This window comes from Stegostoma tigrinum, chromosome 1 (assembly GCF_030684315.1).
Source record: "Stegostoma tigrinum isolate sSteTig4 chromosome 1, sSteTig4.hap1, whole genome shotgun sequence".
Lineage (NCBI taxonomy): Eukaryota > Metazoa > Chordata > Chondrichthyes > Orectolobiformes > Stegostomatidae > Stegostoma > Stegostoma tigrinum.
Genome location: NC_081354.1, coordinates 180,292,690 through 180,310,798, shown reverse-complemented (window position 1 = coordinate 180,310,798; position 18,109 = coordinate 180,292,690). Strand labels below are relative to the sequence as shown.

General features: G+C 43.2%; 1 protein-coding gene across 3 annotated transcripts in view; it reads right to left on the bottom strand.

Moving 5' to 3' along the window:
• Nucleotides 1-18,109, bottom strand: part of LOC125454992 (dedicator of cytokinesis protein 2-like) — a 1,138,509-nt gene that overhangs the window by 777,150 nt on the left and 343,250 nt on the right. For 2 of the 3 annotated variants that reach the window (XM_059650434.1, XM_059650430.1), the window contains exons 21-24: nt 15,399-15,499; nt 10,781-10,915; nt 6,966-7,077; nt 2,728-2,798 (exon numbers count right to left, since the gene is read on the bottom strand). In XM_059650434.1, coding sequence (XP_059506417.1) covers nt 2,728-2,798; nt 6,966-7,077; nt 10,781-10,915; nt 15,399-15,499 — 419 coding nt within the window. The remainder of the gene's footprint in view (nt 1-2,727; nt 2,799-6,965; nt 7,078-10,780; nt 10,916-15,398; nt 15,500-18,109) is intronic. The other variant, XM_059650433.1, reaches the window with a different exon arrangement.

The following is an 18,109-nucleotide window of genomic DNA, read 5'->3' as shown; positions in this document are numbered from 1 at the left end:
CCCCCAGGGTATGAGCCTGAGATACTCAACTGCTAGGCACACTGCCAATAATTTGTATGATCACATGCAATAGGAGCAGAAGTAGGCCATTCTGCCCCTTGAACCTGCTCTACCATTCAATAAAATCATGGCTGATCTAGCATCTTTTGAATTTCTCATGTTAAGAATGTGAAATATGTTGACATGAGATCACTTCTCTTTACCTCAAACTCCACAGATCACAGATCCATTCTATTTAATCTTTCCTCAAAGGACAATCCCTTCAACCTTGAATTAAAACAAATGCAGAATGCCAGTTCAAATCATCTCCTATTTCCTTATTTTCCATTATTAATTCCCAGGCTCATTTACGATTGGAACAACAATTACTTAGTTAGCTTTTACTTTTAAATATCTATAGAAACTCTTATTTTTATTATTATGGCTAATTATTCTGATTTATTAATCATTTCACCATTGACGGCCCTGCCCTCAGCTGACTATGAACTAAGCTCCAGAATTCTCCCAGTGAATCTTTTTCACCTCCTTACCATTCTCTGCCCTTCTGAGATGCCCTTTAAAATCTACCCTTTTAACTAAGTTTTTGATCACTTGTCCGAACACGTCTTAACGTGAGTTGGCGTCAAATTTTGTCTTGCAATGTTGGCGTTGAATGGCTTGGGGGAAGGAAATTATGACTTTAAATGCAGTTCTTGTTGTTGGCTAGCACCTGTTTGTGTGCCAACCAACTGCAATAAATTGGGTAAACTGTGAAGCAGAGCTAAAATGCAACAGCAGGACAAGCTGTGCATGTTGCTGATGGTTCACTTGTTCAGCATCTGTGATGTGCACAAGAACAGAATAAACAACATTCATCTCCCACGTTTTCCAGCAAAGAACGGTAGTATGACCGCAGCAAATCTAATAACCACACAGTTAGCACGGAAACTGACCCTTTGGTCTAATCAGTCCATGCTGACTATGTTCCCAAACTAAACTAGACCCAACTGCCTGCATTCGGCCCGTATCCCTCCAAACCTTTCCTATTCACAATCTTTTCCAAACGTCTTTTAAATATGGTAACTGTGCCTGCATCCACCACGTTCTCTAAAAGTTCATTCCACATGCGAACCACACTCTGTGAAAAAGTTGGCGCTCGGGTCGTTTTTAAATATTTCACCTCATACCTTAAAAATAAGCACCCTACTTTCAAACTCATTCACCCTAAGGAATCGTCCGTTGTCATTCACCTTATCTATGCCCCTCATGATTTTATAAATATCAGTAAGGTTGCATCCGGGCAAATTTGAGGCCTCTTCTGGAATATTGTGTTCAATCCTGGTCACCCAGTTATATGAAGGATATTATCAAGCTGGAGAAGCTTCAGATAAGATTTACCAGGATGTTGCCGCATATGGAAGGATTGAGTTATAAGGAAAGGCTGGATAGGCTGGGACTTTTTCACTGGTGCAGGGACTTGGGGTATGAGTTTGCTTTTCTGAAAGTTCCAAGTAAAAGCAGATGAGCACACGAACAAGGAACAGGTTGACAGGACTGTTAAGAAGGCATACAGTGTTTTAGCTTTTATTAATAGAGGGATCGAGTTCCAGAACCAAGAGGTTATGGTGAAGCTGTACAAAACTCTGGTGCGGCCGCACTTGGAGTATTGTGTACAGTTCTGGTCACCGCATTATAAGAAGGATGTGGAAGCTTTGGAAAGGGTGCAGAGGAGATTTACTAGGATGTTGCCTGGTGTGGAGGGAAGGTGTTACGAGGAAAGGCTGAGGGACTTGAGGCTGTTTTCGTTACAGAGAAGAAGGTTGAGAGGTGACTTAATAGAAGTTCATAAAATAAAACTAGGTATAGATAGAGTTAATTGTTATTGTCGTTTCCCTAAAATGGGGAATTTCATGAGAGAGGGCATAATTTTAAGGTGAGAGGGGAGAGATTTATAAAAGACATACGAGGCATTATTTTACACAGAGGGTGGTTTCCATGTGGAATTAACTTCCTGATGAAGTGGTGAACGCAGGTACAATGGCATTTGGGTGGATATATGAATAGGAATGGTTTGAAGGGATATGACCTCAGAGCAGGCAGGGGGATGAGTTCAGTCTTAGATTATGTTCAGTGTGGACTGGTTGGACCGATGGGTCTGTTTCTGTAGCAGGCCAACCAGAAGTGCACATAGTACTCCAGAAAAGGCTTCACCAACATCTTGCTACACCTCAAAATCCTATACCCAAAGGCCTGAACAAGAAAGGCAAGTGTGCTTCTATTTTCTATATTCATTCACGGGATGAGAGCTTCGCTGACCAGGTAGCAATTATTGTCCATTCCTAATTGTCCAGAGGACAGTTAAGAGTTAACTACATTGCTATGGGTCTGGAGTCACATGTAGGCCAGACCAGGTAAGGATGGCATTTTCCTTCCCTAAAGGACATTAGTGAGCCAGATGAGTTTTTCCGACAATCGACAATGGATTCACTGTCACCATTAGACTCTTAATTCCCAGATAGTTATTGAATTTAAATTCCACCATCTGCCGTGCAGGGATTCAAACCTGGTACGCAGGAACATGATCCGGATCTCTGGATAAACAGTCCAGAGATAATACCACTAGACCATTGCTGGGCCAAACACCTTCTGAACCACCAAGAGTGAAAAACTCAGTTAACGTTTCAGGTCTGTGACGTCTATGGGAGCATTCCCAGTCCTGAGAGATTGTCTGATCAAGCAGCGGCCTACCTCAGCAAGACTGGATCAAATATGGAGGCAACATCCTGCAAGACTGTCGGCAAGTATTTCAGAGATGCTCCCTGAAACAGAACAAATGAGAGAGTGTAAACACAGGGAACACTGGAGAAACTCAGCAGGTCTGGCAGCGTCTGTGGAGAGAGAAAGTGAATTAATATTTCAAGTCCAGTCCAATTCTTTGTCAGAGCTAACAACTTAATTGAGACAATATGGTTGATCAGAGGTAACCAGTGCTTTGTGTAAGAGAGCATTCTTGTTAGTAAAATCAAATACATTCTTACACTTAATATGAGATAGCAAGAACTGCAGATGCTGGAGTCAGAGATTGCAAAGTGTGGAGCTTGGGGAACACAGCAGGCCAGGCAGCATCGGAGGAGCAGGAAAGCTGACATGTTGGGACATTTTGGGATGGCACCCTTCAGAAATTACTTCACAATTAATATGTTGTTTTTTAAAATAATTACCTTTCACTGAACCCTCAGCAATTATGCCCCAGAAAGGTACTAACCAATATATGTTTTCCTTTACCACTTTTCCCCACTTCTTGATATTTTGTGATGATATGTGTCTTTGAGAGGGGCTTTTTATTCTGTCCTGTTTCTCTTGAAGAGGGGTGTTGTCAACCTGGTGCTGAGGTGTATGCTCCATGGAAAGCAGAGTAAACAGCTTTGTTTTTTTTTTAATTAGACAAAAGAAACATGAGTGGGTGGAGTCAGGCTCATACAGACTCAGGGTTTTCGTTTTGCTTTTAGTTGCTAAAGTTGGGGGTTTGTGGAGTTGAAACTACTAGACGCAGCTATCTCTCTCTGCTGCAGTAAAAAGCTTGAGTTTGCTCTCTGCTGCTAGATTTATTCATTCAGTGTTCCATTTTGCTGGAATAGAGTGAGAAGACTGCACATCAGCAAATCTGTATTGCTGAATTTACCTTTGCCAATGGTGTGTTTACTGGATGCTGCCATATTGGAAGTGTTAATGAGCAGTAGTTAAATAATATTTTATGTTGTTAAGTATTTTGATTGAGTTAAAGTTATACTTTGGTTTTGGTTTGTGCTTTAACTGTGGTGGATAAAAAAAAGTGTGCTTTGCTTAAAGTCTAATATTTTGACCAATTGAATCACATCTGGAACACAACACCTTACACTTGCCTTTAAATAAGAAAAAGTTAGTGTCTAGGCTGTCTACTTGATATATTTTGAGGGGTTTGGTCTGGTCCATATTAATTATTTTTCTTTCTTTACATGTTTTAATTTTTGTACATGCCAAGAATGGCCTTCTCCCTTTTGATTGGTCTCTATATTTCTGCTTTGTTCTTTGTTCAGAACAGAGGAATTCAAAGATTAGAGACTATACCAGCAATCGAGCTAACTCTACAATTTCAGTGACATCTGCATTCAGCTCTGATATCCCAACCATTTCCTCAACTCTTGACTCTCTGAGCCACCAAAAATCTGTCGAATTCAACCTTCAGTAAATTCAAGAGTGGAGCATCTGCATTCTTCCAGGCAGAGAATTCCAAAGACTTTAACTTCAATGATAAGGAATTTCTCCTCACGTCAGTCACACATGATCAGTTATCCTGTCCTGAGACTGGGGCTCCAAGTTCTAGTTTCCCCAGACAAGCTCCACAATCTCTCAATATCAAACAGCCTCAGGACATTGCCTGCTTCAGTGAGGATCACCTTTCTGATAAATCTTAGGAGGACCTCATTCCTGAGATAACCCTTTGTTGCATTTTAATTCACTGAATATCAGTCACTCTCTGCCCTAAATCAGAATTGCGACAGGACATGAAATATACCATAAGACACCTAAAATTACATCCTGGAGGGAATGCTACTTTTCCCTATAGGGGGACATAGCTTGATGAATTCCTGGCTAATCTAGGTTGAGAGTCTTCCACCCTGAGTTCTAATCTAAACAAAACCAGCAAATTCTACTTGAGATAAATGTGAGGTGCTGCATTTTGGAAAGGCAAATCAGGGCAGGACTTATACACTTAATGGTAAGGTCCTGGGGAGTGTTGTTGAACAAGGGGATCTTAGAGCGCTGGTTCATTGTTCCTTGAAATTGGAGCCACGGGTGGATAGGATAGGGAAGAAGGTATTTGGTATGCTTGCCTTTATTGGTGAGTGCATTGAGTACAAAGATTGGGAGGTCATGTTACAGCTGTACAGGATGTTGGTTTGGCTACTTTTGGAATACTGCATGCAATTCTGGTCTCCCTGCTATAGGATGGGTGTTGTGAAACTTGAAAGGGTTCTGAAAGGATTGACAAGAATGTTGCCAACGTTGGAGGGTTTCAGCTATTGGGTGAAGCTGACTAGCCTGGGGCTATTTTTCCTGAATGTTGGAAGCTAGATGATGACCTTACTAAGGTTTATAAAATCATGAGGGGCATAGGGTAAATAGACATGGTCTTTTCCCTGGGATGGGGAGTCCAAAACTAGAGAGTGCAGGTTTAAGGTGAGAGGGGAAAGATTTAAAATAGACCTAAGCAGCAAAGATTTCATGTAGAGGATGGTGTGTGTATGGAATGAGCTCCCAGAGGAAATGGTAGAGGCTGGTACAATTGCAACATTTAAAAGACATCTGAATAGGAAGGGTTTAGAAGGATAGAGGCAAATGGGACTGGATTAATTTACGATAACTGGATCAGCGTGGACAAGTTGGACTGAAGGGTGTGTTTCCATGCTGTACCTCTTAATGACTCTAACAGATGTCAGCAAATTTTTCACTCTGTTTTATCATAATCTATATCGTTGCTCAAACTAATTGGTAAATCCCAACCGTCTATGCTGCTTGACAATATCTTCATGACTTTAGCAATCACAGTAGCTCTGTTGCTCTGCTTCAATAACAGAAAGGTTGATGGAGCATCAATTGTTTCAGCAATTAAAATTATACCATGTTTCTCCAGTCTTCATAATCACATTTGACCTCAGTTTAGATTTAACTTCGCAGCTTTTTACGATTCAGTCCAGAAACTGGCCATTCAGCCCAAACTGTATGTTATTATTCGTTCTCTTCTCTCATCTTGCTTCATCAAACCCTATCAGCATTCTTTCTGTTACTTTCTTGTGCGTTCATCCAGCAAACGAGCGCATCAAACACCTTCAACTGTGGGTTTATGAGCTTTCATTGAAATGTGTGAAATTGTCAAAGGGATGGATAGGATGGGAATTAAGGTTAGATTAGATTCCCTACAGTGTGGAAACAGGCCCTTCGGCCCAACAAGTCCATACCATCCCTTGGAGCATCCCACCCAAACCCATCCCCCTATAACCCACACATCCCTGAACACTACGGGCAATTTAGCATGGCCAATCCACCTAGCCTGCACATCTTTGGACTGTGGGAGGAAACCGGAGCATCCGGAGGAAACCCACGCAGACTCGGGGAGAATGTGCAAACTCCACACAGACAGTCACCCAAGGCTGGAATCGAACCCGGGTCCCTGGCACTGTGAGGCTGCAGTGCTAACCACTGAGCCACCGTGCCGTCCCATAAGCAAAATAATATTCTGCCTGAGGAGTCTGGAACTGGGGGGCTTTTGTCCCTGGATAAGGGATCGGCCATCTAGGATGGTAGAAACTGTAGAAACTTTTCTTCACTCTTGAAAGTTATAATTGTTTAGAATTTCCACCCCCGAATGTTGTGAACGGTAGGTCTTGGTCTCCGGTGCTGTCGCTGGACTGTTTATCCAGACACCCAGGTAATCAGCTAGGGACTCCGTTCGAATCCTGTCATTGCAGGTAGTAGAACGTGAATTCAATAAATATCTGGAATTAAAAGTCTAATGATGAACGTGAAATCATGGCCGATTGTGAGGAAAACCCCTTTTGGCTCACGAATCTCCATTGGCAAAGGAAACTGACATCCTCACGCAGCCTGGCCTGCATGTGACTCCAGACCCACAGCAATGTGGTTAGCTCATTACTGCGCCCTGGCGGCAGGGATGGGCAATGAATGCTGGCCGAGCCAGTGACTCCCTCAGCCCGTAAATGAATAAAGAGAAAGCTTGATGGAGAATCAATTGTTTCAGCAATAAAAATTACTTGAGACTGAGGTGTTACATTTCAGGACACTAGTTGGAATCAAGGCATATATGGGGATACAATGGGGACATGGTATTGAGGTAGACAATTAGTCCGGATCTTACTGAATGCTGGCACAAGTTTGTACACTCTCACCCTGCTCCTTCATGCAAGATTGATCACAGAGGTATTTACCTGCATAAGTAAAGTATTGCCTTCCATGTCTGACTCCATCAGGGCATTAAATTTCTCAAACAGTGTTTTCACTGATTCTTCAAACTCTTTCTTTTCTTTGCCTTCATACAGCCTGAAACAAGACAACAGTTGGTGAAGCATGTTTCTAGCCTCAAGACATCCTTTAAATTCCTTAAAACTGGCCTTGATTGTGTTGGAGAGAGATAGTAGGAACTGCAGATGCTGGAGAATCTGAGATAACAAGGTGCAGAGCTGGATGAACACAGCAGGCCAAGCAGCATCAGCAGAGGAGGAAGGCTGATGTTTTGGGCCTAGACCTTCTTCAGAAGGGTTTTTTTTTCCGAAGAAGGGTCTGGGCTGAAAACGTCAGCCTTCCTGCTCCTCTGTTGCTGCTTGGCCTGCTGTGTTCATCCAGCTCTACACCTTGTTATCTCGCTTGTGTTGGGTACGTTTTCAATCCAGTCAGGACGTCTTCAAATCCAATTCCCAAACCAACCTTTTATCACTGTTATCATGTGCCATCACACTCAATGCAAACTTCAGCAACACTAGCAGTACCTTCACCTAGCCACTGTGTCATCCTTATACAGTGTGGCTCAGCAGGTAACATCTCTTCACTAAGTACGTTCAAGTCCTACTCCAGAGATGTGTGCAGTGTAGTTATTGTAGCACGATCAGCCAGGTGGACCTTCTAGAATGTGAATTCCTTGATTGGAGATATTAACCTGATCCAATCAAGGAGCTCTGGCTGACAGTTATAAACAGGAGTGTCAGAGGTTCTAAGATAATAAAATGTGAGGCTGGATGAACACAGCAGGCCAAGCAGCATCTCAGGAGCACAAAAACTGACGTTTCGGGCCTAGACCCTTCATCAGAGAGGGGGATGGGGAGAGGGAACTGGAATAAATAGGGAGAGAGGGGGAGGCGGACCGAAGATGGAGAGTAAAGAAGATAGGTGGAGACAGTATAGGTGGGGAGGTAGGGAGGGGATAGGTCAGTCCAGGGAAGACGGAAAGGTCAAGGAGGTGGGATGAGGTTAGTAGGTAGCTGGGGGTGCGTCAGAGGTTCTGTTCACTCTGAGAGGTAACTCCAAGGAAGCTAGATCAGTGTCAAGGACTCTCCACATCTAAATAAAGGGTGACTTGATGATGGGACACTGGCTGTTGTAGAATTATTTTAAGGACTTTCTCAGCAGGCATTGCTGGGGAAGTGTCCACATGCAGCAGGACACGGACAACATCCAAGCTTGGACTGATAAGTAGCAAGTAACATTTGCACCACACAGGTGTTAGGCAATGACCAGCTCTAAAGTGCAGTTCCCATTATCTCTGAATGTAATTGTGTCTCCTTGACAGTCAATGACATTACCACTGCTGATGTCACCCTAGCTCTCCTATCCCTCTGCAACCTAAGCCCAGCATCCCCCTACACCTATAACCCCATCCTGCTACAAACGTCCTGGCACTAACCATTGACCGGACTCTGAAGTAGATCAACCATATAATTACTGGGCAAGAGCAGGTTCAGAGGCTAGGAATTCTGTAGCAAGTAATTCATTTCCTGCCTTTCCAAAGCCTGTCCACATCTGCAAGACACAAGTCAAGAGTGTGGTGGAATACTTCCTGCTTTCCTGGATGGCTGCAGATCCAACATTACTCAAGAAGCTCAATACCATCCAGGACAAAGCAGTCTGCTTGACCAACTGCCCAGCCAACAATTTCAGCATTCACATCCTCCACCAGCAGCACACATAGGCAGCAATGAGTGATATCCACAAGACGCTTTGAGACAACCACCAAGGTTCTTTCTCCAGCATCTTCCAAGACTCAGGCTCTCGCACTTAGAAGAATAAGGGCAGCAGGCATATGGGAACGTTATCACTTCAAGTGGCATGGCGGCTCAGTGGTTAGCACTGCTGCCTCACAGTGCCAGGGACCTGGGTTCAATTCTAGCCTTGGGGGACTGTCTGTGTGGAGTCTGCACATTCTCCCCGTGTCTGCGTGAGTTTCCTCTGGGTGCACCGGTTTCCTCCCACAGTCCAAAGAGGTGTGCAGGTTAGGTGGATTGGCTATGTTAAATTGCCCGTAGTGCCCAGGAATGTTTGGGTTAGACATGGCAAATGCAAGGATAGCAGAATAGGTCAGGGTCGGATGCTTTTCAGAGGGGCGATGTGGATTTGTTGGGCTGAACGGCCTGCTTCCACAGTGTAGGGATTCTATAATTCAAGTACCCCGCCACATCACTCACCATCCTGACTTGGAAATATATTGCTATTCCTTCATTATCGCTGGGTCAAAATCTTGGAACTCCCTTCCTAACAACACTGTGGATGTCCCTACAACATAAGGGTTGCAGCCATTTAAGGAGGCAACCTACCACGCACCTAGTCAAGGGCAAGTAGGGGTGATCAAGAAAGCTGGCTCAGGGCAATGATGTCCATATCCTATGAATGAATAAGCAAATCAAGTGTTGCAGTGTCAGAGATGTGGTTTTTCAGATGGGATGTGAAAACTACACTCTATATCTACTCTCCTGGGCAAAACGCCCTCATTGGCATTACTCTGAAAACTGCAGAAGAGTTGCTGTGATACACTGGTGACTGTATTCATCTCCACAACAACATCACTCCCAACTTTTATGTGGTTCTTACCACACTGTTGCAATTGCAGGTGGAGAAATCTCTATACAGTATAACTATAATACTTAAAAAATACCCAGTGGTGGCTTGCACCCACTGTTGCTTGTTGTAAAATCCCATTTGGTCCGCGAATACTCAGGCGGCTGTCCGTGCGGAATATGCACATTCTCAGCGTGTCTGCGTGGGTTTCCTCTAGGTGCTCCGGTTTCCTTCCACAGACCAAAGATATGCATGCTCGGTGGATTGGCCACTCTAAATTGCCCCAAGTGTTCAGAGATGTGTAGATTAGGTGGGTTATAGACAGATGGGTCTGGATGGTATGCTTTGAGGTTTGGTGTAGACTTGTTGGGCCGAAAGGCCTGTTTCCACACTGTAGGGATTCTATGATTCTATGAGGAAGGAAATCTGCCATCTTACTTGTTCTGGTCCACATATGACTCTAGACCCTCAGCAATGTGGCTGACGTTTGACCTTTGGGTAATTAGGGATGTGCACTCAATGCTGATTAGCCATTGATGCCCAGAGTTCTTGAACACATTTTGTAAAAAGTTCATAAAACAATTGGATGAAAACTTGAAGGGAGGAATGATTGTTGGCTATGGAAAGAGCAAATTAATGGCTTAACTGGATCGCTTTTGCAAAGAGTCAGCAGAAGCACAAGGGGCCAAATGACTTTACAAAAACCTCAAGGGTTCCATGATTTGCGTTAGAGTGCCTGAGCTCAGCTCACGCGAGGTCAACATTGCTAACAAAAGGAAAGCATTGCCTGGCAACTGACCTGAATCACACCAAATCCAATTCAATAACCACGTTTAGTCATTTCGGACTGAACCCTTCCAGAAAATTCCAAATTCATAGAATCATGCAGTACAGAAGAGGGCCTTCAGCCCATCAAGACTACACCACCAAAATGCAGGACAGAACCTCATGACAAGACAGTCAGCTTAAGTGTCTAATGGATGCCAAACCAAAGAGGTGCCGAATTTTCAACAGTTTGCAGTAGCAGCATCAGAGAATCATATTCACAGAGTTATCGAGATCTGGAGCACATAAAAAGACCCTTCGGTCCATCGGGTCAGCACTGGGCAAAAACAAAAGATTTCATGTTCAGAACTGATTCAGCAGTAAAACTGGAAGATTGTTCAACGATAGGACCAAGTGATAGAGAGGAACTCACTGTGAGTAAAGGCATCTTGATCGGACTGTGAACTTAAAGATGTATTCTAATGCTTTGAAGGCTCGCTTCAGAGGCTCACATTCCAAACCACGGCTTGCAATGTCAACGTAGTCTGTTAGCACAGACAATAGTTTCCTGTAATAAGGAATTCCAACATTAGAGATAGCTCAACAGGATGGAATAATAGGTTAATTTGTCCACTCCTTTTACTCTCCCCTCTTTTCCTGAGTGACCACAAGATCATAACACATACGAGTATAATTAGGCCATTCGGTCCATCCAATCTGCTCCACTATTCGATCATGGCTGATATGTTTCTCAAACCCATTCTCCAGTCTTCTTCCCGTAGCCCCTGATCCCCTCACCAATCAATGACCTACCTATCTCTGCCTCAAATATCTACAATGACTTGGCATTCACAGCCCTCTGCAGCAATGTGCTCCACAGATACACCACCCTCTGGCTGAAGAAATTCCCTCTCGAATCAGTTCCAAATGATTGTCCCATCACCCCAAGACTGTGCCCTTGGGTCCTTGTCTCTCGTACGAATGAAAATATCTTCTCGGCGTCCACTCTATCCAGGCCTCTCAGTGTTCTGTAAGCTTCAATTAGTTCCCCCCTCATCCTTCCAAAACACCACTGAGTCCAAACTTCGGATTCTCAAACACTCTCATACGACACGCCATTTTCCATAACTTTCCATGGAACTGAACCCATCCACTTACTATTAGGTTTAAAGCCCTAATCACAGCCCTAGTTATGTGGTTAGAACATAGAACATAGAACAGTACAGCACAGAACAGGCCCTTCAGCCCACAATGTTGTGCCGACCATTGATCCTCATGGATGCACCCTCAAATTTCTGTGACCATATGCATGTCCAGCAGTCTCTTAAATGACCCCAATGACCTTGCTTCCACAACTGCTGCTGGCAACGCATTCCATGCTCTCACAACTCTCTGCGTAAAGAACCTGCCTCTGACATCCCCTCTATACTTTCCACCAACCAGCTTAAAACTATGACCCCTCGTGCTAGCCATTTCTGCCCTGGGAAATAGTCTCTGGCTATCGACTCTATCTATGCCTCTCATTATCTTGTATACCTCAATTAGGTCCCCTCTCCTCCTCCTTTTCTCCAATGAAAAGAGACCGAGCTCAGTCAACCTCTCTTCATAAGATAAGCCCTCCAGTCCAGGCAGCATCCTGGTAAACCTCCTCTGAACCCTCTCCAAAGCATCCACATCTTTCCTATAATAGGGCGCCCAGAACTGGACGCAGTATTCCAAGTGCGGTCTAACCAAAGTTTTATAGAGCTGCAACAAGATCTCATGACTCTTAAACTCAATCCCCCTGTTAATGAAAGCCAAAACACCATATGCTTTCTTAACAACCCTGTCCACTTGGGTGGCCATTTTAAGGGATCTATGTATCTGCACACCAAGATCCCTCTGTTCCTCCACGCTGCCAAGAATCCTATCCTTAATCCTGTACTCAGTTTTCAAATTCGACCTTCCAAAATGCATCACCTCGCATTTATCCAGGTTGAACTCCATCTGCCACCTCTCAGCCCATCTCTGCATCCTGTCAATGTCCCGCTGCAGCCTACAACAGCCCTCTACACTGTCAACGACACCTCCGACCTTTGTGTCGTCTGCAAACTTGCTGACCCATCCTTCAATTCCCTCGTCCAAGTCATTAATAAAAATTACAAACAGTAGAGGCCCAAGGACAGAGCCCTGTGGAACCCCACTCACCACTGACTTCCAGGCAGAATATTTTCCTTCTACTACCACTCGCTGTCTTCTGTTGGCCAGCCAATTCTGTATCCAAGCAGCTAAGTTCCCCTGTATCCCATTCCTCCTGACCTTCTGAATGAGCCTTCCATGGGGAACCTTATCAAATGCCTTACTGAAGTCCATATACACCACATCCACAGCTTGACCCTCATCAACCTTACTAGTCACATCCTCAAAAAACTCGATAAGGTTTGTAAGGCATGACCTACCCCTCACAAAGCCGTGTTGACTGTATTTGATCAAGCCATGCTCTTCCAGATGGTCATAAATCTTATCCCTCAGAATCCTTTCTAAAAAGGACCGGCGGGGACCGGCCCCCCGCAGCCCTGTTTGGCCAGGACTCTGGTCCCAGCATGATGCAGGTGGAGCTCATCCCATCGGAACAGCTCCGTCCTTCCTTATTGCTGGTGCTAATGTCCCATGAATTCAAATCTATATCTCCCACAGCAATCTTGGAGCCACGTGTTTAACTCTTTTATCTTCTTGACCCTGCATCAATTTGCATGGCGTACATGGAGGCTAGGTCTTGCGGAAGGCTGGTCTCCCTCAAAAGGGAGCTGCTTGCTTTAGCTGCCAATCTTTCTTCAGAGCAAATAGCAACTCCATGCTTAACTAATCAACTCAAATTTGATCGACAAACGGGAATGACATCTGCCAAGCCAAGCTGTAAGTTATTATCTTCTGAATGGCTGCTTGTTTTCCTAGCGACTAGAATATTTGGCTCTGTTGGTCGAATTCTCATTTCTGAATCACAAAGTTATAGTTCACGTCCCACTCCAGGACTTAAGTGCAAGGCTGGCATCTCAGTGCAGTACTGAGGGATATCTGCACAGTCTGATGTACCTACTTCCAGATGAAACATTAAATTGAGGCCCTCATCTCAAGTGGGAGTCTTTTGGAGTTGAGCTACAAAGCTCCCAGTCATGTCCTGACCATTAATTATCCCTTAATCAATATCGGTGAAAACAAATTATACAGTAATTATAACCTTGCTATCTGTGGGAGATTGATATGAAACCAGAGGGACACTGTTTAAAGATAAAGATGATTTAACACTGAGATGGGGAGCACTGAAGCAGAGCCCTTCAATGTTAGACATAGATAGATTCTTGATAAGCAGCGGGTATAGACTTATCAAGGGAAGGTGGGATTATTGGACTGAATGGTTCACCAGAGCTTGAAGAGCACGTGGTCTAATTTCCTAATTTGTATGTCCCTACGTTCATGCGAGATGTATAAAATAAACTCTCCTACAGTGCAAGATTAACTCCCTCTCTGGTTGTGGAGCATTTTGGAACATCCTGGAGTCATGTTTAAAACATGTGTCGCAGATGACCTCATGCATTATAGGTCACTGTGCCATTAGCGTCAATTATCGTAAAAAGCCCATTTCGTTCAGAGATATCTTTGAAGGAAGGGAATTGTAGCACCCTTAACAGTGTGCATTGCATGTGACTGCTAAACCACAGAAATGAAGTTAACACCTAACTACCCTCTGGATTCTATTATTGTGACATTTTAATTTCTTTATTTTTCTAATTATTCCAATGATCTGTAAAGCTGCTTTTTTTACTTTTCTAATTTTCTTTTCCATAAGAACTTGAATTTAAGAATCTGCACCTTGGTACCTAAGATGGCACCTGGAGACTTGTAAACTTTTCATTGCAATTCTTCACCCAAAGGGTTGTGAATCTGTGGAATTCCCTGCCCAGTGAAACAGTTGCGGCTACCTCATTGAATGTTATTTAAGACGAAGAGAGATAGATTTTTGAACAGAAAAGGAAATAAGGGTTATGGTGAGCGGGTGGGTAATTGGAGCTGAGTCCACAAAGAGATTAACCATGATCTTATTGAATGGCGCAGTTTGCTTGATGGGCCAGATGGCCTACTCCTGCTCCTATTTCTTATGTCCTTACTCGAGTACATATGATAATAAATCTAATTTTAAGATTCTAAGAATTGGCCAAGGATGCCACTCTATGGCCTTGACAGTGACATCCTATGAAAGCTTAAAGAAAACTAACGATGGAGTGACATAAATTATGAAATTGTGAAGTACAGAAGGTGGCTATTCAGCCCATCACATCAATGCCTGCTTTTGCAGCAGCTATCAATTCACCCAACAGCACTACTCATTCTCTGTACACTGGCAATCTTTCATTCTCAAGTACTGTTTTTATCCAAGCCTGTTTTCAAAGTTATGATCAAACCTGACATATCAGGCAGTGCATTTCAGTTTATAACAGCTCATTGCACAACAAATGGTTCAGGAAAGTTAATTCCAAGTTTAATTTCAATAAGAAGAGATGTAGTGGAAGCTGATATCGTAGAGTGAAGCCAGTGAGAAAAACACCTGAAGGAAGTTCTTTTTATAAAAGTTGTCAAATGCCTAGAATGCGCTGGTGAGCAGCATAGATAAGGAGTAGGTATGGAGCTGCATTCAGAACAAGACTGGATGCAGGGGTGAGGCAGTTGGAATCAAGGAACTTTGGCTTTCTTGAATACAATAGCTTCTTCCCATCTTTGATGCATTTTCTCAACATAACTGGAAATTTGAGTCGACAACAGAGACTGGTAGGCCTCTCTTGTCAAACGACAATCCAATGCATGCCTGGTTCGTGGGCAACCTTTCATAACATCAGTCTTTCTTTCTCATCTAAGCTCGCCACAACTGACTGCCCAGCCTTTCAGAGAGTGTTTCTCTTTTGCTGACGTCCGCTCGGGGGTCACAAGTGCAATTGAAGTCAGCAACTTTCGACTGATCTGCTTAAACTCTAGTCAATCTAAAACAAAAACACAATGTTTTTTTCTGTCAAACATACTTATAAGCCAAGGTGGCGCTGAAGTGCTGCCGGATATAAGCTTCAAGGACAGCGTTGAAGTGTTGGAATTTCCTGTCTGCTATCAGGCCAATAAGAAACACCTGAAATCACATGAAAATACAATTAGATATTAAGATGTCAACATTCTACTCTTACAAGAGCAAAATACTGTGAGAAGTGGAAATTTGAAACATAAAAATAAAAGCAGTGGGAAAAATTGGCACGTCAAGTAGCATCTGTGGAAAGAGAAAAGCTGAGTTAACATTTTTGGACTCTCTCTCCTCAGTGATCTGGGAATCTGAATGACTGTGTCTACATTAACTTTCACATGCATTTTGAAGTTTGGTTAGCTCAGTTGGTTGCATGGCTGGTTTGAGATGCAGAGTGACATTGAGGTTACTCTCTTCCTCAACCTCACCCGTCATCAGAAGTGTGGTAACCACTGAGGTTAAACATTGGAACAGGCGTAGGCCATTCAGCCCCACAAGCATATTCTGCCATTCAATGAGATTGTGACCATATCCCTGTACCTGCCTTTGGCCCATATCTCATAATAACGTAGCTTCATAAAAATATGTCTTCGGTTTAAAATTAACAACTGATCCAGCATTTATTGCCATTTGTGGAAGAAAGTTCCAAACCTCAGCAAGTTCGAACATGTAGACGTGCTTCCTAACATCTCTTCAGCACATTCTGGCCCTAATTCTCTAATTATGATCCCTCATTCTAGACTTCCCAACCAGTGGAAATAGTTTATTTACTTTGTCTTTCTTGTTAATGTCTTGAAGACGTCGATCAGATCACCACTTAAACCAGCCTAATTTGTACCATCCTCCTCATTACTTAACCCCTGAAGTCCAGATATCATTCTGGTATGCCACCAGAGCCAACTCTCCAAGCCCTATGGAGCTTTTACCTAGAGCTTTTTTTCTCTCTCTCTTTAATTCCCTAGTTTTGAGTCTGTACTGTAAGTCTGTACTGTTCATGGGTCAGATCTGCCCGGCCAATCTGCAATATTTTGCTCTATAAATAATTGCTTGATGCTAGGCCGTGGTGAATGAGTATGGATTACCTTTCAGACATATAGAGAAACTCATAAATACAATAGTATATGGTTATGACACCCACAAACCAATGGCTTGAAACATAATTAAACAGAATTAAATGTAATTTATGGCACTGAAACAGCCTAAAGGTCTAAGTTTATGCTCCCCGTGAACTTTTAAAGCAGAGGACACGAACTCGTATCTCACAATGATTGTTCAAGAATACAAATTCAGCTGTGGAATTGTCATAAAATCAATGGGTTAATTAAAGGCCATAAAAGTGGAAATCTGTCTTACACTAGGATTGATTTCAATCCCACATGAAGTTGGGTGAACCTTAGCTGCTCTCTAGTGGTCTAGATATCTGCTTGGTTGGAGCGACAGCTAAAATACCCACTTAACATAGAACAAATCAGATGGAGAATTAATCCAAATCTTACCAATGAAATTTAGTTAAAACATAAGTCGACAATTTTCCAATCTGCTTCCAGCACTAATATAAGGCATAGCTTTTTATTTATTCAAGAAATGTGGGCACCTCAGGCTGAGGTAGAGTTTATTGTCCATCCTTAGTTGTTCTTGAGAAGCTAGCAGCAAGCCTTCTTGAACTGCTGCAGTCCACATGCTGTAGATGCACCCACAATGCTGTGAGGCAGGGAGTTCAAAGATTTTGACCCTGCAGCACTGAAGGAACAGTGACATATTTCCATGTAAGCATGATGAATGGCTTGGAGGGGAACGTGCGGGTGGTGGTGTTTCCTCGTATCTGCTGTCCTTGTCCTTCTGGATGGTAATGGCTGTAGACTTGGAAGGTACCATCTAAAGAACCTTGGTGAATTTCTGCAGTGCATCTTGTAAATGGTACACACTGCTGCTGCTGAACATCCCCAGTTGAAGGAGTGGATGTGGTGCCAATCAAGTGGGCTCCTTCATCTTGGACAGTGTCAAAGTTCTTGAGTGTGTCTTGCAGATGCACCCATTCAGGCAAGTTGGGAATATTCTATCACACCCCTGATTTGTGCCTTGGTGGGCATGCATTTTGGATACAGAAGGTGAGTTATGTGCCATGGAATTCCCAGTTTCTGACCAGTTTTTGCAGCCACAAGTCCAGTGAAGTTTCTGGTCAAATTATATTGATAATGATGGTAACTCCATTGAATGTCAAGGAGTGATTGTTCGAACATAAGAAGTAGGAGCAGGAGTAGACAATTCAGCCCCTAGAGTTGGCTCTGCCATTTAGTGGTGATCTCATCTCAGTCTCAACTCCATTTTCCTGCCTACTCTCCATAACCCTTCAATCCATTACTAACTACAAGTCTATCTCCACCTTATTTTTATTCAATTTCCTGGCATCCACAGCACTTTAGGATATTGAATTCCACAAATTTACAATCCTTTCAGTTCAGCTTTAAACCTGCCACACCATATCCTAAAACTATGACCTCTACTTCTAGATTGTCCCATGAAAGAAAATATTCTCTCTACGTTTACTTTGTCAATCCCCTTTAGCATCGTCTATACCACAACCGGATCTCCTCTCTTCCTTCTAAACTACAGAGGTTACAAGCCTAAACTGTTCAATCTCTCTTCATAAGACAAACCCATCATCTCTGGAGTCAATATAGCAAGCTTCCTCTGATAGAACTACATACCTCTTCAAGTAAA